The sequence below is a fragment of the Thermobia domestica genome, chromosome 10 (assembly GCF_964235325.1).
Source record: "Thermobia domestica chromosome 10, izTheDome1.hap1.1, whole genome shotgun sequence".
In the NCBI taxonomy this organism is placed as follows: Eukaryota; Metazoa; Arthropoda; class Insecta; order Zygentoma; family Lepismatidae; genus Thermobia; species Thermobia domestica.
In genome coordinates this window covers 221,437,510-221,456,470 of record NC_137463.1, presented here as the reverse complement: position 1 = coordinate 221,456,470, position 18,961 = coordinate 221,437,510, and the positions used below count along the sequence as shown (strand labels likewise).

General features: G+C 32.1%; 1 protein-coding gene across 1 annotated transcript in view; it reads right to left on the bottom strand.

The window, feature by feature from the left end:
* Positions 1-18,961, bottom strand: part of cn (Kynurenine 3-monooxygenase cn) — a 57,769-nt gene that overhangs the window by 16,472 nt on the left and 22,336 nt on the right. The window contains exons 3-7 of the mRNA XM_081729131.1: positions 16,799-16,989; positions 14,742-14,790; positions 10,318-10,405; positions 6,787-6,958; positions 1,916-2,167 (exon numbers count right to left, since the gene is read on the bottom strand). Coding sequence (XP_081585257.1) covers positions 1,916-2,167; positions 6,787-6,958; positions 10,318-10,405; positions 14,742-14,790; positions 16,799-16,989 — 752 coding nt within the window. The remainder of the gene's footprint in view (positions 1-1,915; positions 2,168-6,786; positions 6,959-10,317; positions 10,406-14,741; positions 14,791-16,798; positions 16,990-18,961) is intronic.

Below are 18,961 nucleotides of genomic sequence, written 5' to 3'. Positions count from 1 at the left end.
AATCCATAGCTCGGAAATCTGAAGTCTGAATAACACAATATTAAGTGATATATTTGCTGTATGAACGAGTCTACTTCTCTTTTAAGAGTTGTCCAGTCATTAATGTCACTGTAGTGTGATAATGGGGAAAACATGTCTCTGTCCTCATTCTCGCAGTCATTGAAGTCCTACTATATCACGTTTATTTTGAAAAGTAAACCCACCTTGAAAATTTGCACGTAACTTCTAAGAAACTAAAAATAACTCTGCCTCTAAATCAACAGCAGTAGTAAGTTTCTTCTTATTATATTTTGATTAGGAGAGCAGGCCTATGTTTCAACTTTCCATCTACGATCAGACAAAATTAATTACAAGTGATAACTTTGGAGGGTAGTTAGATGCCGAAGCACAAAGCTTGTCAGCTTTCTGGGTGTGTTAACAGCAAACATTTGCTGTTGTGTATTATCCCAAATGATATCTACCTCCAATTTGGCTTGAGAAAACTTCGTTTTCATGTGATATACATAGAAACACTTCTGTACTTTTACCGCTGTTACTTCCGGCTTAATCTAATTCACTTATTTATCCTCACTGACCTGGAAGCATGTGGAATTAATGCTGTTGAAATTTAGCGCACATTCTTGGACCCCCCCAATCTATAACGGCTGTATGGGTTTTATTTATTGGCATGATATGGCAGCAACCAAGTGTTTTCAAAGACATGAGGTCATCAATAGTCAACGACAAGTGCACTGTCTTCTGCTTTTGATAGTAGTGCTAAGTCATTGAAGGATGGTTCATACAGGGATGCAACTATATCCTTTACATATTTGAGAAAAAGAGAAAAATGCGATTGGAGTTTTAACTTGGAATCTTGAGATTAAAAGCGTTAATCACTCCTCCATCGTTCAACTCTTAACTAAGCAGAAAAGAATCAGATTACGCAATTTATACATACCGTGCCTTTTGCAGACTTCTTTTGACGTATGATTAGCGTCATACTAAAGGTCTGACTTCTGCAGGAAACATATGTTAGTCCAACTCTTTTGTATGGCACTAATCACGCGTCAGAACGACTCTGCAGAGGGCCCATGATTTCTTTCTAATTGACGAACGCTCAAAGCTGTATCTTTTAGAAACAAGTAGCAAATGTACAGTAGTTGATTTTACGTTATGTTCACACTAATGGTTTTATGAATTGCAAGTCCTCAAGTGTGTGACGCTTAACTTCAATTAGAAACAAATACAGAAATGTAAATAGATTCTTAAAAAATTGTTTTTATATACCTCATCATCAATAAGGGCAAATTCTTCTTTTAATATTCACCAGAGAAAGAAGGCTATCCTTCATATCGTTGATACGCGTATTACATTTTACGATTTTAAACAAACATCAGTTTATTAAAATAAAGGTTTGTGATTACTGCAGCATATCAAATTACATACTATTTAACTCAAAATTTCTCACTTTAGTGAAAGTAATAATATCAACTGTTCAACGTTGTCGAATAATCTATGTGATTTATTGAAAAAAAATGTTCAGGGGCGTAATACGATTAAGTCAAATCTCTTTAATACTCTGGTAAATAAATGCTATTGGTTGCTCAATGAGTATCTTAATGACAAACTTTAAATTGCTTTCTTAATAGAGATATATGTATGTATGTACACATATTTTATATAACCATTAACTGACTATATGTACCAATATGATTACATAAATTGCAATGACTTGTAGGATACTTGTACGTTTGGTTGAATTGTTCTTCATTTATAAGCCTGTTAGGCAATACAATAGCCATCACCAACTGATGTTTCTAACTGCTTTCTCATCGTACCTGTCAATGCTTCAAGAAATATTCCATTCCAAGAAATTGACTCTTTACGTTTTCTTAATTACAGAGCAGAAAAATGTGAAATTAACAATTTGTCATACCTTAACTGAGATAAGCGCAGATGGTTTACTCTGGAAATAGTCATTTACAAGCCGTTCTTCTCCAATCAACGGAATAGAGTCAGGGTAGTATGTCCCAAAGAAATCCAATAGACGTTTTTCAGAATCCAGTGACTCGAACACAGGAAAAGGCATGAATAGCGTGACAGTCCAAGAACAATCTTGATTGGGAAGTGCTATCATCATGAATTCACCACGTGGCCAGATGTGCAAATAGTTAGGTTCCATTTTAAACTAGAAAAAGAATTTCAATTTATCTTAATAAAGTTGAAGGTAAAATGTGAACAGCTTACATGCTAATTTGTACATGAATATAATATACAATATACATATATTGTGGTTGCGTTTATCGAAATCAGAGTATGAAATATGAAGTGGGAAATGTAATATATTCGTATCTAAATATTAAATATATAGATTAAACATAATCATTAGACAGAACTAAGACAATTAGAAAACACTTGTAAGACGATACTTTTAATTTATCGTACTAATTTAGGTTTCGGTTTTATTAGTTGAATATCCTAGCTGCCCCTTTTGTAACAGAAAATATATATTTTACAATATGGTTGCCAATATTCAAACAATTCACACTTGAATGATTTCAAAATATGTATACCCAAACTGAATCAACATTGGAAAGCAGGGAAATAAATTCAAATTGAAAACAAAGTTTGGCTTCTGTTTACTGTTTAAACTAGAACAATTTGGTTAAAGTATAACAAACCTCCTGAATGAGTCTAAGACGGCAATTATATACTTTTATCTTAACGATAATAAAACTGAGGTAGATGTGTCATTCTGTAAAACTTCTCATTCTGAAAATATATATTAGAAACTATCTAGAGTATTATTTTTAATTCCCAAACTAAAAGCAACAGTCACCGAAACACTGCTTCTTACAAAATGCCACGCGTTTCTTCATTTTTATTTACAGTGCGATGTAATCTTGTGAAGTAATTCATCTGGTGCTCATAATATTTTACACTAACAGAAGAAAGCAATAAAATAACTGCCTCATACTCTTAACACGTGAACTAACTTTTCAGAAGACACAGACCATAACAGGTTTTTGTATGTATATTTATTAATGTCTTATGTATATTTAAAAATATTAGGATAGTATTGGTTCTTGCAATATTGTTTGCTGATGATTTAAAAATCTATCACAGTATATCCACGGATTTAGACGCTATTTCTTGGCAAAGTGATATTAATTCTATTTTCCAATGGTGTGAATCAAACAAATTGCTGCTAAATGTTAAAAACTGTAAAGTTGTATCATACATCACAAAAATGAACTATGTGCGCAATGTGTATACTATTAATCAAACACCAATTAAGAGAGTGGATTATACAACTACTCTTGGAGTCATTCTGCAGTCAAACCTATCATCCGATATTCCTGTCATCAGAGTAGTTGGTGAGGCCTTTAGGAACCTTCGCTTTGTGATAGTATTAGGAAGTGATTGTTCAATCACTAATGTCCTCAAAACACTATACATTGCCTACGTAAGGTCTAAAGTGGAATATGCAGCGATAATATGGGGTGCTGATAGTAATACCATATATATATTCATAACAAATATTCATAGCAAATATTCGAAGCAAATATTCATAACAATCATCTTGAAACAGGAGGACTCATTTTATTTTATTTTTTATCTATTTTGTATAAAATAATTCACAGTACAGTAGAATTGGAATATTGATTATCAGAAATCAAACTTCACATCCCACATAGAGCAACGAGACCCCATAATAGCATATTAGTATATTCCACCTCTCAGCGCAAAGGACTAATGCATTGGATGTATTGCCTGTCAGAAAAAATGTGTTTATTGTATAAGATGTCAGAAGGGCATCCAGAGATAGACATTTTTAGTTATAGACAGAATTTTATTCTAAATAAATAATGTATATATCTTGTTATACGTATTTTAAAGTATTTTGCTGTCGTATTATTGTGTTATCATATATGTATTTTAAAGTATATTATCATGATGGAAAACTGTAATTAGGCATTCGCCTGTTGTTTTCTGAAATAAATAAATATTGCTATACTATGTTACGTTTATTATGTTTATCAATACTGGGGATAAAGATGTTTAAAACAATTCTCGTATTAGAGAAGTACAACACAAAAAAGCTACAAATACGCTGTCATGGAACTATATAATATATTACTAGTGCATGTTTGATTGATGTGTTACAATGGTTTCGAAAAGTATTGTAAATTCTTTCTTGTAAATAATTCTACGCGTCTTTATAGTCTTAATGAATTTGAAGAAATTGTAAGCTGTAACAAATAACCTGACTATTGTATTTTTAATTATGCAGATGTTGATGCTGTCTATTGTAACATATGTTGCTTAATAATAATAGTAACAATTATTCAATTCTGTTCTAGCCCAGACTTTATTTCCTTTCCCCACCTTACAAGCATTTCCAAATGTTATTGCATAATTCAAGTTATGTTTCTCAAAGGTGAAGTAAGGGATGGTTTTTTAAGGTAGAGAAACACAGTAGATCCAGAGCAAAACACGATCTTTAATTGGTGTTTATTGCTTCTTCCAACTGTTAGTTCAATTGACCAATGTACATAATGTCTTATTTACCTCAAACAAATAAGTCTTTTTTTTTTAAAAAAAAAAAAAAAGAAAAAGTACTTTTATGATCTATTCTTCGAAACAGAAGCGTCTCCTATTTGTTAAAATCATTAATTTGCTTTCTCATATTTTTGAACTAGTTTCATAAAAGAAGTATGAACTGCGATCCTACGTTATCCCACGGAAAGAGCATAGTCAGTTCTATAACAACATTTATGCAGATATTCTGATCCAATTCAACGGAAAATTTTAATCCCCAAAATTTCGTGATGAAGAAATGATTCGAAGGTTTAATAGAGCTCAATCAGAACGTACATATACTATATGTATATTTTAATGATTTTCATTTTCTTGACAATTGATTCATGCAGATTTTTTTATTTTCTTAGAAATAAACTAGAATATTAATGATTTGATTTTAGTGATTTATGCTATACACCTACGTATTTAAAAATCTTTTACTTCAGTAAAATATAATTTTATGATAAATAATTTTACTATTTACTAATAAAACTTAATTTAAATAACATTAAATTTATATGTAACTCAAACCATTTTGAGAAAGCAAGAGGCGTTTAAAAGGCTTCAAGACGGAATCAGTGAAATCGCAATATAAAAATTCCAATTTATTTCAAAGAAAAGAGGATAATACTTACCATAACCAATTTAATAAAGATAGCATACGTATACAAGTACAAACTTTTATTTATATTTTACGAAGTTTCCTGTAATTGGAATTAAGTTTACATTGCAAATATTAACAATGAAATACTAACCTGAGAACTATTTTGTGAAAACCTACGAAACGTACTACTCGGAATTCACCTGATAAGAATATTAAGAACACCTAATCATGGTGGCCTTGACTTTCCTATAATGAAGTTATGCACGTTAAGCTTTCACATACCATTAATATTTTAAGTAATAACATGTTTTAAGTTTTTTTTTTCTTCTTCTAATCGTTATTATTTTCAAATGAATACAATAAAAATTTGAGGTTTTAGTTTTATTGCAAAAATCACGTTCTCTTCACGTAGTTTATCTCCACATCCGAGAAAGAGTTTATTTGAACAATTTCCCAGAACTTTGCCATTTTACACAGGGAAATGTTTAAAAAAGGAAGAAAACAAGAAACAATGTCGACAATGCAAAAGTAATGCAAAAGTAATATTGTTTCGCCAAAACTCGTTTAATTGCTCTTTCAAAAACAGGGTAGCTTGAAAAAATGTACACGTCAGTTGTTAAAAGATTATAACAGTTCGATATTCTATAAAAGAGAGACCTCTGTACATTTGCCAACCTACGGCGGGCAAGGTAGAATAGATGGGTATTACGGGGAGGGACACTTAATAATAGTTCCTGAAGTAATGTTTCCAATAACTATTTTATGAATAAATTTCAGGTCAGAGTTATTTCTGCCTACTCCCTTACCTATAGTGTGGATATTAAGATGCCGCAAGAGTTCCCTCTTGCGCAAGAGTTACGGAATTTCCAAATTTTCCCAACTATATTTGCATCTAAAAGTGAGTAATAGTTCAAAATATTTTGAGATTTTAACTGTCTTTTTATGTAATACTATTTTCTGTATCATAAGTAATAAAAACACGCTTTAATGAAAAGACTTACAACAGAAAAAAATGCATTGGTAGTTTGGAGTTTGGTAATTTGGCAGCTTTAATACTAATAAACAAAAATAATACAATAGAAACTATACGACTATGTTGTAAGTATAGCCTTGTAAAGTTTTACCACGTATCAGCTGCTGTTTTATTTTTTATATTTATCTATATCTATCTATCTATCTATCTATCTATCTATATATATATATACTAGTAGAATACCCGTTCTTTACATGGGGAAAATCTGTTTTATATTGGACATAAAAGGCTGAATTTGGACTTAAACGGCTTCGGAAGTGTCACTGGTTCTTCTTAACAACCACGAAAACCATTTATTCAACACTAATACCGGATATTTTTGATCATTTTTAAATATCTTCCCCTTCTCCCTACCCTAAATTGCACTATCAAAGTGAAATTATAGAAATTATCCAAGGTCAGGTCAGAACCTCATCTATGTTGAAAATTTGATCGAGATCGGTCGGGTGGTTCAAGAGGTATGAATTCAACATTATATATATATATATATATATATATATATATATATATATATATATATATATATATATGTGTGTGTGTGTGTGTGTGTGTGTATGGGAGTATAGAAAGTTGATTTTATACTTACTTTCCCATCTTCTGTGGGAGGTATACAGAGTTCGAGATATCCATGTGGTATATAAGTTTGGCTGAAGTTAAACAATGTCTGTTTCATTATCTGACGTCTTACAGTTGAAAAGGCTCCATCCGCTCCAACAATAAGATCTGCCGATTCTTCCAGCATAGTATTATCCACACTCCTATATTTATTGAAAATAAATTTTCATTATAAGTTTATGTTTATTGTATATCATGCGTCATCGTTATCTATGCACATCAAATCTCTATTTCAATATAATTCAATTTATTTGGTCTAGGAATTAATTCGTGCGGTTGGTACACACACATTGAAGCTGTAGTACAAACACAAAATACATAAATACCTTAGGAAAAATATTGTCCATCGCTAGCCACCACTTTCGCCCATCTGTCAGGCAATGTACGGATTCCGTGGCGAAAGAAGTCCTCATCCTTGGAAGCGATCCAGTCAGAGACCCATGTTTCGATATCTTCTGAAGAAGTAAACCGCTGTCCAATCAAATCGTTGTTCATGCAATCGAACAAGTAGTAGTCCGAAGGAGCAACGTCTGGTGAATACGGCGGGTGGGGTAAAACTTCCCATCCGACATTTTCTAAATAGGTTTTGACCGGTTTTGCGACATGTGGGCGAGCGTTATCATGTTGAACAATAAGTTTATCATGTCTGTTCTCCCATTCTGGTCGTGTTCTGGCCAGAGCTTGCTTCAAACGCATTAATTGTCGTCGATAACGTTCTCCATTCATAGTTTCACCCGGTTGCAGCAGCTCATAGTACACTACACCTTTCATATCCCACCATATGCACAGCATAACCTTTGCACAGTGAATATCTCGTTTTGGTTGTGATGGACCTGGTTCACCTGGTTTCACCCAGGCCTTTTTTCGTTTAGGGTTCTCGTAATGGATCCACTTCTCATCACCCGTAATAATTCGATGCAGAAACCCCTTTCTGCTCTGTCGTTGAAGCAGCAATTCGCAAATGGTTTTTCGTCTTTCAACGTCTCTGTCTTTCAATTCATGTGGAACCCAATGTGACATCTTTTGAATCATTCCCATGGCTTTCAAGCGTTTGGAAACTGTTGTTTGATCAACGCCTAATGCTGCTGCAAGTTGTTCCTGCGTTTGACACGAATCCTGCTCGAGCAATGCTGTGAATTCTTCGTCTTGAAATTTTTTTGGCTGTCCAGCTCGCTCTTAGTCTGCCAAGCCGAAATCACCACTTCTAAACCGTGCAAACCACTTCTGACACGTTCGCTCAGCTAGAGCATGGTCACCATACACTTCCATCAAAATACGATGACTTTCAGTCGCACTTTTCTGCATGTTAAAGTAATGCAGCAGGACACCCCGCAAAAACACTTTATCAGGCACAAATTGCGCCATGTTCACTTAACTACAAACTGGTGTTGTTGACGCTTTAATCCACTGCCCTATACTACGAACGATACGCGATGACAGGGGTTTGCAACACATGTGTGGATACACGGAACTGTGGGACGCTCCGTTCGTTGCGCCATCTCTTGTCCACCCGCACGAATTAATTCCTAGACCAAATAATTTCCACTTAACCTTAAATACGCAAGTAGAAATATGTTAAAATCTAGCCGAAACCGTTCTTTGTGCGGAATAGCACGGGTACTTGATATCCCTTGGTCAAATGTGAAGAAATACAAAAAAGCACAAATTGCAAAAGCTCAACTGATTAATTAAGCAGAAAGCAATGATGATACATTGTAAAGTTATTCGGAATTGTTACCAAAACGGTACAATCTGCTATATAAAGTGGTATGCTATATACTGTAGCTACTTCTATGAAGTGAGATGTGTCAATATAACTAGAATGGACTCAAAAGACTATCAATAACTTAAAGGGTTTTGATAAGGGTTTTGAGTAAAATTAACAAGTAAATATATAGGAATTTAGGATCATAAATACAAAAGCTTAGAAGTATTGATCATTATGCGTTCTTGGTGACACAATGGTGGGCGGTGAAATGATAATAGGCATATTATGAAGCAAGAATCAAAAGTTGAATAAATGAGCTCTCTGTGTTAATTACTCATGACAACATTTGCAGGCAGAATCCTTCACTATATGGTACTAATGATTACTTGCTGTGTGATACCAAAATCTCCTTTATGACTGGTTTTGTTTGAAAGATTACATAATTAACGACTCAAAACCGATTCACAATTGATGCAATAAAGATGTATGTTTCCTTTCTCTATGCTCATTTGGTTTGAAATAATTAGTGTTCCCGGCAACATCTTGCTCGATGTGTCTTTCGTTTGTTATTTTCAAAGAAATCGCAGTATAATAAGAATGTATTTGTTAAACAAAAGAAGTTTCTTGTTATTTTAAATGCTGTCTAATTTCCTGTTATAATATTATGCAAATTTTTATTGTTCTCTTCGTAAGTCAAGAATATCCATTTCGATTATGTTAAAAAAAATAAACAATATATTATATTCACGAAGATACTCTTAACTCATCTTTGAAGGTGTTAGTATGAGGTTTTTTGATTCTTACAATATTGTTTCTAATACGTCACTTTCGTTGGTTAATTGTTCATTGTTTGGAAGCTAAGACTGCAGAATATACATTGTTCTTGTGCGCTATTATTTTAATGGTTGATGACAGTCAAACATATTGGACTGGATTTCTGTTTAGCGTCCCTTTCAGCAATGCGGGTATATGAGACATAGATCTACAGCTTAACGTAGAATACGAACCCCATGATCTTCAGCCAGGAATCGAACACAAGTCTCTCAAGCCAAAGATGCGTACTTAACCATATAGCCACGAAGAAGCTCCAGAAAAACCTAGAGAGTTGATATTGCAGTATGTAATCATGTAGAATAGATAGAATTTGTAAAATCTGTAGTACTATTCTGCTAAAATTTGTAGTACTTTTTCCATATAGAACAAATACTCTATTAAGGTCAAACATTTCAGTCTGGAAAATGCCATTATTTCCTAAAAGCTTCACAAAGTAGGTGCAATAAAACATATCACCATGCTCCTCCTTACATGCATTTAAAGTAATTTAAAGTATACCATAAATCTAAAAGTTAACAAATTAAATTAACAACATGTCAGTGTTGAAAATAAGATATGACAGATTGTAAAATTCAAGGCTTATAGTATTTGGTACAAAAATATACAAACAAACGGGTAATGAGGAAAGTTCCATGTTACAGAACTTCATGTTATATACTCGTCAGAGAATGCCATACTACGGTAGGCTTGGCATGTCTAAAGCGGGCAGGACATGTCGTTCTAATGGAATATATATGGGTGTTACATTGCTTTAATTAAAGTATGATTCGGAGAAAGAGGGAGAATTGCAAGATAATATAAAGCAGTATATAAGAAGCTGGGTAACAACAGTTCTGATTCGATTTGCGCAAAATAGAATCTTACGTAATGCCATTGCTTATGTAGCGATGAACACTCCTATTATTAAGTCATTGATCAATCTATCTTAGAAGCCTGAAAAACTACTTAAGTAGAAATTACCTTTCGAAGGTCATGCATCCTTTCTTCAAATTTGCTGAAAGAAGTTTATGTTTAAAGTGAAGTTTAACATTGGAGTGCTTCTCTGCAGCTGTAAGAGAAATTACTTATCGTCATTTAAACCATGAGCGATCTTAATTGTATATATTATAAATAATTATACAAGGGTTCACACTAAATTTTGGTATTGATTTCACTAAATTTCCTTGAGTTTCCATGACTGAGTAAGTAAATTTTTCCCTGACCCTCGATACTGCAAACACTAACATTAATGGTTTGGTTTAGAATAAAAAATAATTTTCGTAATCGACCTTCACCATCCTCATTGCCCTCCAACGCTCTCCATCTCATTTTTTTTAAAAATACAGTATAAGCTTACTTTGTTATTGTAAGTGCTCATTATAAGTCGAACTTTCTGTATTTGTAATTCAATAAAATACTAGTACCAGACAGTTATTTTACACTAACAATGATTTTGATATTCTGCATACATTTATGAACACAAAGAAGTATTAATTTTACACTAACGATAAGTTTAATATTCTGAATACATTAATGAACACAAAGAAGTAGTAAATTTATTTAACGATAAGTTTAAAATTTTGAATACATTTGTGAACATAGAAAGTAATAATTTTACACAAATGATAACTTTAGTATTTTGAATACATTTATGAACACCCAAAAGTAGAAATTTTACACTAACGATAACTTTAATATTCTGAACACATTTATGAATGCAAAGGAGTAGTAGTTTTATACTAAGAATAACTTTAATATTCTGAATACGTTTGCGAACACAAAAAAGTAGTAATTTTTACACTAATAATAACTTTAATATTCTGAATACATTTATAAACACAAAAAAGTAGTAATTTTAAACTAACGATAACTTTAATATTCTAAATACAGTTATGAACACCAAGAAATAAATATGTATCATAATTTGACCTATTTCTGCGACCATCTACAAACAAACTGAACTTATTTTTTCCTAGCGTTTGACAAAGCTTAAAGTTTAACACCTTTCGGTACTCTTCAAGCTTATTTATTTCTAATGACCTTTCTTCAACTTTTCTTCATTTTTTTTCTTTTTGAATCTGTCTTGACTCTGTCAGGTGTTCTTGATATCTTCTGTGAGCAGATAAAATAAATCTCTAACTATTCTGTGAAATATATGAGATTTCCCTGACTTTCGGCATATTCTGAAGCATTTTTTTGATTTTTTGACTGAATTTAACTGTTCTGATTTTCTCTGACTTTGAAGGTCAGTATGAACCCTGTATATCAGTTACGATATTGAAAGAAATAATTGTTCACCTCTTTAAGATATTTTAATTTCCTTCTTTCCTGCATTAAACTCTTAAATCTCATTTAAACTTCTTATAAATTTTTCTCTAATTAAATGTAAAAGTTACTTTTTGATTTCTGCCAAAAAATAAATAGATAAATAAATAAATAAATAAATAAATAAATAAATAATAATAATAACAAAAGATCTGAAACTTAAGGAAACAATTTGCAAACTGTAATAATTAAGAAAGTGCTCAAGGCCTCATACTAAACCTTCCCTGTTGATGCGAATCCGGAAAGCATCTGAAATACTGTATTGGCTTGAATATGGTATTGTCTCACCATCATCTTCTGGTGGTTATCACTCCGTGCTTAATACTCTGGTAGTATGCTCACATCGATTTAAATATTCCATAGAAGTGTAGTGAAAATATGTTAATGGCAAATGTTAGGCGTCAGTCAAATCAAATTATGGCATAATACATTACAATTACCTATTTCATATATAGGTCCTGATCTTGGTGCACGATACACCACGATCGCTGGAAAGTGATACTGGCAAAAAAATCTTATGTGGAAAAAAAAAAAAACTTCTTTTCAAGTGTAAAGGGCTGCGATTATAATGCAAGTATGGTTTTTACGAAACTGTTTTTATACTAAAAATATCTTGTATATTCAGGCCAATATGGTATCTATGAATTATCATACATTCATCTGAACAAGAACCCTTATTATGTTTCATCTGGGAAGAGAGTTCATAAAACGTCTCTGACGAAGCTAATGACCGTCAGATCATTTTATTGATACATTCCCTGTTACAATCTATTTAATGATTCACCAGACCTTAGTAGCTCTAATTTTTGCATCCCACCAACTACGTTCTATTAGCTTATATCTCTTAAAATATCACCGCAAACATGAAAGAAAGGATAGCGATACTTTCTAAATGCCCAACATTTAAATCCTTGCATATTTAAATAGTTGGCAGTGAATGTGTTAATATACAGAGAAATAACGCAGAATACAGGTCGCAAAACTCGATCCAATATATTTTATTTGAATGAATGTTCGAAATGAAAGCTCAAAGAAATAATCACATAGTGTATCATGATATTTGAAGAGTTCGATTCTAACTAGTCCACCCATAGCTCTAATTATTCATATCCATGATACAGTTTCTTAACAAATATTTGAACAAAATAATTACTGAAATGATCTTGATTCGTCTAAGCAACCTTCTAATAAATTAGAGATAGTTTCCAATGATGTTTCGGTTGTGAATAAATAAATTAATTTAATTCAATTGTAAGACCGTTGTACTCTCTGGGCAAAGGCGAAATAGCGGTTTTCAGAAAAATGTAAATGAATTTTATTTTATTTTAATATTTTAACACAATCCTTCATTGTAATTCATTACCAAGAACACACTGAAATACTACTTAAAACAACAGCATTAAAAGAACGTACAACAATGTCAAAGTTTAATGTCAGTTTTTAGTTTAGTGTTTGTAGATTCGACTATGTACCGGTAGAATTATCTTCTCTGAAAAAAACTGTCCTATCGAGCGATAGGCTTTTATCAGGATATCCTTCAATTGTATATATCTGATTCTTTGTGTCAAAATATTCTTGTTCTACAGTTATTAATCTGGTAAAATACGAAATTGTGTTATTGTGTTGCAAGTTTTGTATGTTTACTTTGTAATTATGTTTGGAACTTAAGAGCCTGATTTACTAAAAATAATACAAAATTTACAATTTTTCTTTGCTTGTTTATTAATAAGTGAAAGGAGATAATCAAATGCAACTTACCACAATCATAGATAATGTTATTCTACAACAGAAAATATGAACCTCAAGAATTTTCAGTGTTGCCAGAATAACAATTTCCCCAAAATCTAAGTTAAGGCAGTGACTAGAGGAACGAACTTAACTACATTTGATTACGTATCATGTTGTTTCGGTATCCTGTGAACTACTTTTTAAATAACATTATTATTTAATTTTAATAACTTTATGTTAAAACTATTTGTTTATTACAAACTAAATACAACTATAATTATAAAGTAATTCACAGAATACCAAAACAACATGATACGTAATCAAATGAAGTTGAGTTCATTCCTCTAGTTGCTACCTTAACTTAGGTTTTGGCGGAAATGTTATTTTGGCAACACTGTAATTTCTATGAATGGCAACATTGAAAATTCTCCAGGTTCATATTTTGTGTTATAGAATAACATTATATATTATTGTGGTAAGTTGCATTTCATTATCTCCTTTCACTTATGAAAATCAAGCAAAAGAAAAATGGTAAATTTTGTATTATTTTTAGTATGTCAGGCTCTTAACATCCCTTTTCAGAACCGACTGTGAGATGTGGTCTTTATTGTTCAATATAGGATTCAAACCAAATCTATTTCCTTAAGAATCGAAATCGTGTGTCTTCGCTATCTAATAATTGTATTTTTGTATATGAATAACTATTATTCAAGGACTAATTTTAATAATCCGCTGTATAATTTGTTTATAAGTTTCATTATTTAAAAGTATGTATGGTTCTAAATTCCTATTTCCGTTTAATAAAATGACTTTTGTGATGTTGATTCAGTGTGAAGAATAATATTGTTTCTATACAGAAAACAATCCAATAAACTTATAATCTCAGTGAGCTTTTGGTTTTCTAGGAATTTAGGACACATCAAACAAAACTTTTACAGAAATTCAAATGTATAGTGAACAATTTTATTGATAAGGTATTTCTTTTATTGCGAAATATAAATCAAACGTAGATCACTATATTTTTGCTTACATATGTCAGAAAGTTGTTAAAATTCATTTGTTTTTGGATTACGTTACCATTAACCATATCTGTCAATTCTGCGAATACAGTTTCAAAGCTTCTTGTACAAAGATGAATTATTGTAGCTTCTTCTGTACTTGATAGAATTGAAATAGAACTCCACTGATTAGCTCAAAATATTTCTAATACCAATTAAAAAGCTCAATGAGGACGTAATTTTGTTGTTTTCATAACAGATATTGAGTTTTATGATTACTTTTTGAAAGAAACATATACTATTATTTTGAAATGGTTAATTGAATAAGTTTTTTTTTTTTTTTTTTTTTTTTACCTGACAAGAGGACCATGTTGAGATACCGCCGTTCCACTGAATATATGCACTGTAATCAAACAAAGGTAATATGTTTACTCATGGATAACATAGAATGCTTATTTAATATTTAAAAAGACAAAGACAACTTACCTAAACATCTCTATATTATTTTTTTAAAAATTCTCTTTCGAAGTCTCTCTCACCCTTTATTTGGTAATTATTCTACACTGCGCAGCTGAACTTATGACATGATGGGAAGATTTTCACTCTGGATTTCATTTTAAAAGATATTTTATTCGAGTTCTATTTTCCAAAGCAATTTAAAAGAATGATACAGAAATTTATTTTTAAACGTATTTTATTCGAGTTACGGGATTTTTCAGAATAATAAAAAATCTCTCCATCATATCAAAATGAAAAAAAAATATAAAAATAATGTTAGGAATGGCGAAATAAGCAGGCCCTTGAATAATCAATGGAGAAAAGGACTCACAAAATGCTTCATATGAAGTACTGTACCGTATGGAGCAAAAATTTTTCATTACGTGAAAGCGATAAAAAAAACTGGTAACTTTTCAAATGTGAGTGTGGAGAATAAAAGAGAAAATTAGCTGGGTCGAGCGGAAAACGAATCAGATAGTGTTAAAAGTGGCGGGGAGAAACGGACAATTTTAGATGTAAATAAAAAGAGGATGAGAATCTAGTTGAATCATTAACTGTGACGGGACTTCAGCTCTATCATATAATAAGTGAATTATCACCTAGTGCATAAAGTTTTTTATTAACATGGAACAGAATGGACAATTAAAATAATATTTTTCAATGCGAATATTTGGTACGCGGAAGGTGAGGGAATACTCAAAGCATCCAAAAGTAAGAATAACCTGAGGCCAAGGTTGTGTGAACTGTAGAATAAACTTTCCCACAACAAGCTATAACATAACATCTAGGTGACCTCGATATGTGCATCTGTGATCTGATCTATTGTTTGCAAGAATTGTTAAAAACAAAATATCTGGTGATGCTGTGGTGGACACATACACGGATTTTCCGAAACTGAACAGAAAAACAAAAATAACCAACACTTTATATTTGTATACATAACAATAATATTTATCAGAAAACTATTATTTGACTGGTCTAAGATTCAAAAATATAGTGCCAACTAGTTGTGACAAACAAGGACATTTACGAGTATAAAAAGACAGATTTTATAGACCAAGGGATCATTCTTTTGGAATCAGTCATTCCGGATCATTCAACGATCTTTCATTCGGCTTCCATCATTTCGGATTCACTTCGTTCCATTCAGAACTTTGACATGAAGTCTCTGAGTAGCTGTCGTCAGGACATTAAATATAAACTCAGAAAGAAAGTATAAATAATGTATAGTATAGTATGACAAAGTCAAAATTATTTATTAGCAATTTACATGCTTTTGCGTTTTTTAATATTTTAGCTTATCTCGTCTCGTTTTGATTTTAGGAAAGCTTTTATATCCTCGTCCTAGAATTTCTTTCATCTCATTTTTATTTTATTTTTTTGTTCAAAATTTGTGCGCTGTTTTTTCTTCATTTCGTGTAGAAGTTATCAAGGTCCCTGGGAGTCACGAGAGGTCCACGGAGAGTATGATACAACAACATTTAAACCTTATTTGTTATTAGAGTATATTTTGTAATGACCTGCGTATCTGTAAATGTTGGTAACTATTTTCATTATGTTCGTACAATCACCTTGTCAATTTATAGTACTTATACTATGAATCATGTGACACTAAAACAATGTTAGTGATTTTTGACTTAGGTAAATTACTGCTGTTCATGAGACTCACGAAATATCTCGTCTCGTCTCGAAAACGGGGACCAGAAATGTCATATTTCTCGTCTCGACCCGAATTTAGAAATTTACTTCTCTTCTCTTCTCGTGAGCAATACTATTCAAACTCTATTTCAAGCAGTACTTCTGATCTCATATACGTAGCTGCAAGGATAAAGTTCAATCAACAAATCAAATAAAAAATATCCAAAAAATATTTAATCATTAGTAAAATCATTAGTCAAATAGTTTTCTCTCACCTGATCTTTTCTTCCGTACGGTATAGGTTGTAGAGTACCATCTAACTTGTGTATCATACGTCCATACATTGGAATTCCATGGTGTTTAATTATGGTGTCTTCAAGTCCCACTTCTCTGAGGGCAGCCCTCCCTCGAGTAGACATTGCCAGATTAATTGTTCTTCCACGCATGTGTGGAGTGTTGCGTATATCTAGAGTCACAAGAAGAAATTCTTACAAGTGTTCTTATATATATATATATATATATATATATATATATATATATATATATATATATATACATATAATTTTCAGAGCAACCTATTAATCAATTAACTAAAAATCATAGTTACCAGAAGCATTGTATAACCTTATGATTGAAGACAGCTTTGAGGACAACTTTGGATTTCTTCAAGTTTACCATATTTGATGAAGTTTAAAAAAAACGAACATTTGACAAAAATATTAATTTACAAATCACGAACAAGTATAAGTGCCTTTTTATCTTTTAAATAACGTGTTGTATAATATTTTAATATTTTAGACATCTGGAGCGTTTAGAGCACAAAGCAATCGAGTTCAGTTGTCAAAGATGTGGAAAAACAACAGACACGAAGTTTATATGGTACTTGCTACACCCTACTCCAAAAAGAATGAGTGCATTTATTATGACTGTTTTCATGAGAAAAAATCTAAGTTCAACTTCAGGTATCTTCAGAAATAATATACCAAATATGTCAGATTCGAGCCTCCCATCCAACCTTCGCAATCGGGAAAGAAATATGAAGATGTGTTTTTCTTCTTTCAAATGTGATAAGAAATGTTGAAATGTTATTCGGTGTAGATAAAAATTGGAATACATAATCACATAGCATTTCGAAATTGTATACATGTGAGCACATGCTGGTTTTGTCCCTACATTTCCATACATAAAAGAACATTTCCAATAAGAGCAAAGACAGCGAACATAGTCCTCGCATCTATAGTAGAATGAAAAAGACAAAAGAAAGAAATAGCAACATTTACAACGGATTGGAATGTCATTCTCTTGAAAATTCACTTTTTTCAGAATGAACTCTGCAGGGGTGTTCATGTTATTTCAGTGGTAAGGCACGGTACTTCTAATCGTGAGTTCGATTCCCGCTTGGGTCAAACTTTTTGGTAGTTAATGATATATTTCTCAATACATGAACAATTATATAAAATAAGTACATTAAAATTAGTTGTGTGTACTTTCATACAATCATTTCAGGACATAAATCAGTAGTATGTTTAAAATACATATAAATCTGAGATGTGGTAAGTGTTGACAAAACATCAGTGTATTACATTACTCATGTATATACATAGTTTCGGAATACTGTATCATTAAGTATTTCAATGATACTTAACATTTTACCTACACTTATTAACATTTTAACATATCTTGTCACACAGAAAAGAATCTGCATATCTTTCCCGATTGCGAAGGTTTCTTAGAGGCTCGAATCTGACAATTACAACTTAATGTTCCCGAAGATACCCGAAGTTGGACTTAGAAAATTTTTAGCTCAAAATAGTCATAATGAATGCGCTCATTCTTTTCGGAAAAGGGAGTAACTTAATACTCTTCGCTAAGCTTATCCCCATTTTCATAAATTTTAGTGAATAAGTTAAAGATAAAGAAGAATATCAAAAATATATAAAGTGAGCCAGTAGTATCTATAATACGCTAACAAATGAACTAATAACCATTTCCAGAACTTAACCTATAGACCAGAAATTTGTTAGCAGAGTTTATGACGTTATACAGAGGTTGATTCACTTATGCTGAACCGAATTTGGATGTTCCACTTATCTAGGAAATGCCGTGTTTCCACCACCGGTTGCGTACGATCTGTAGGGTATCTCTACTGTGCCGAGCATTGGGGTTTGAATTATAGGAAACTGTGTTGCAGCTGCACTCCTCTTCACAAGCTTTCTACAGAGCCAGTGGTTTTGCAGAATCGACGATGAGATAGACACTACTTGAAGAGTCCGAAAGCACAATAATCCATTTGGCTGGCATCTGTGGTATCTGAACTCTTGACAGGGATATCAGAGAAGGAATTGGCGAAATTCCAGTTTCCTGTTCCATATGATGATAAAATTCCAACGGTGTTTCCGTGTGGCTGGATGCCTTGTCTTGGTGCAGTTCAATCTGCT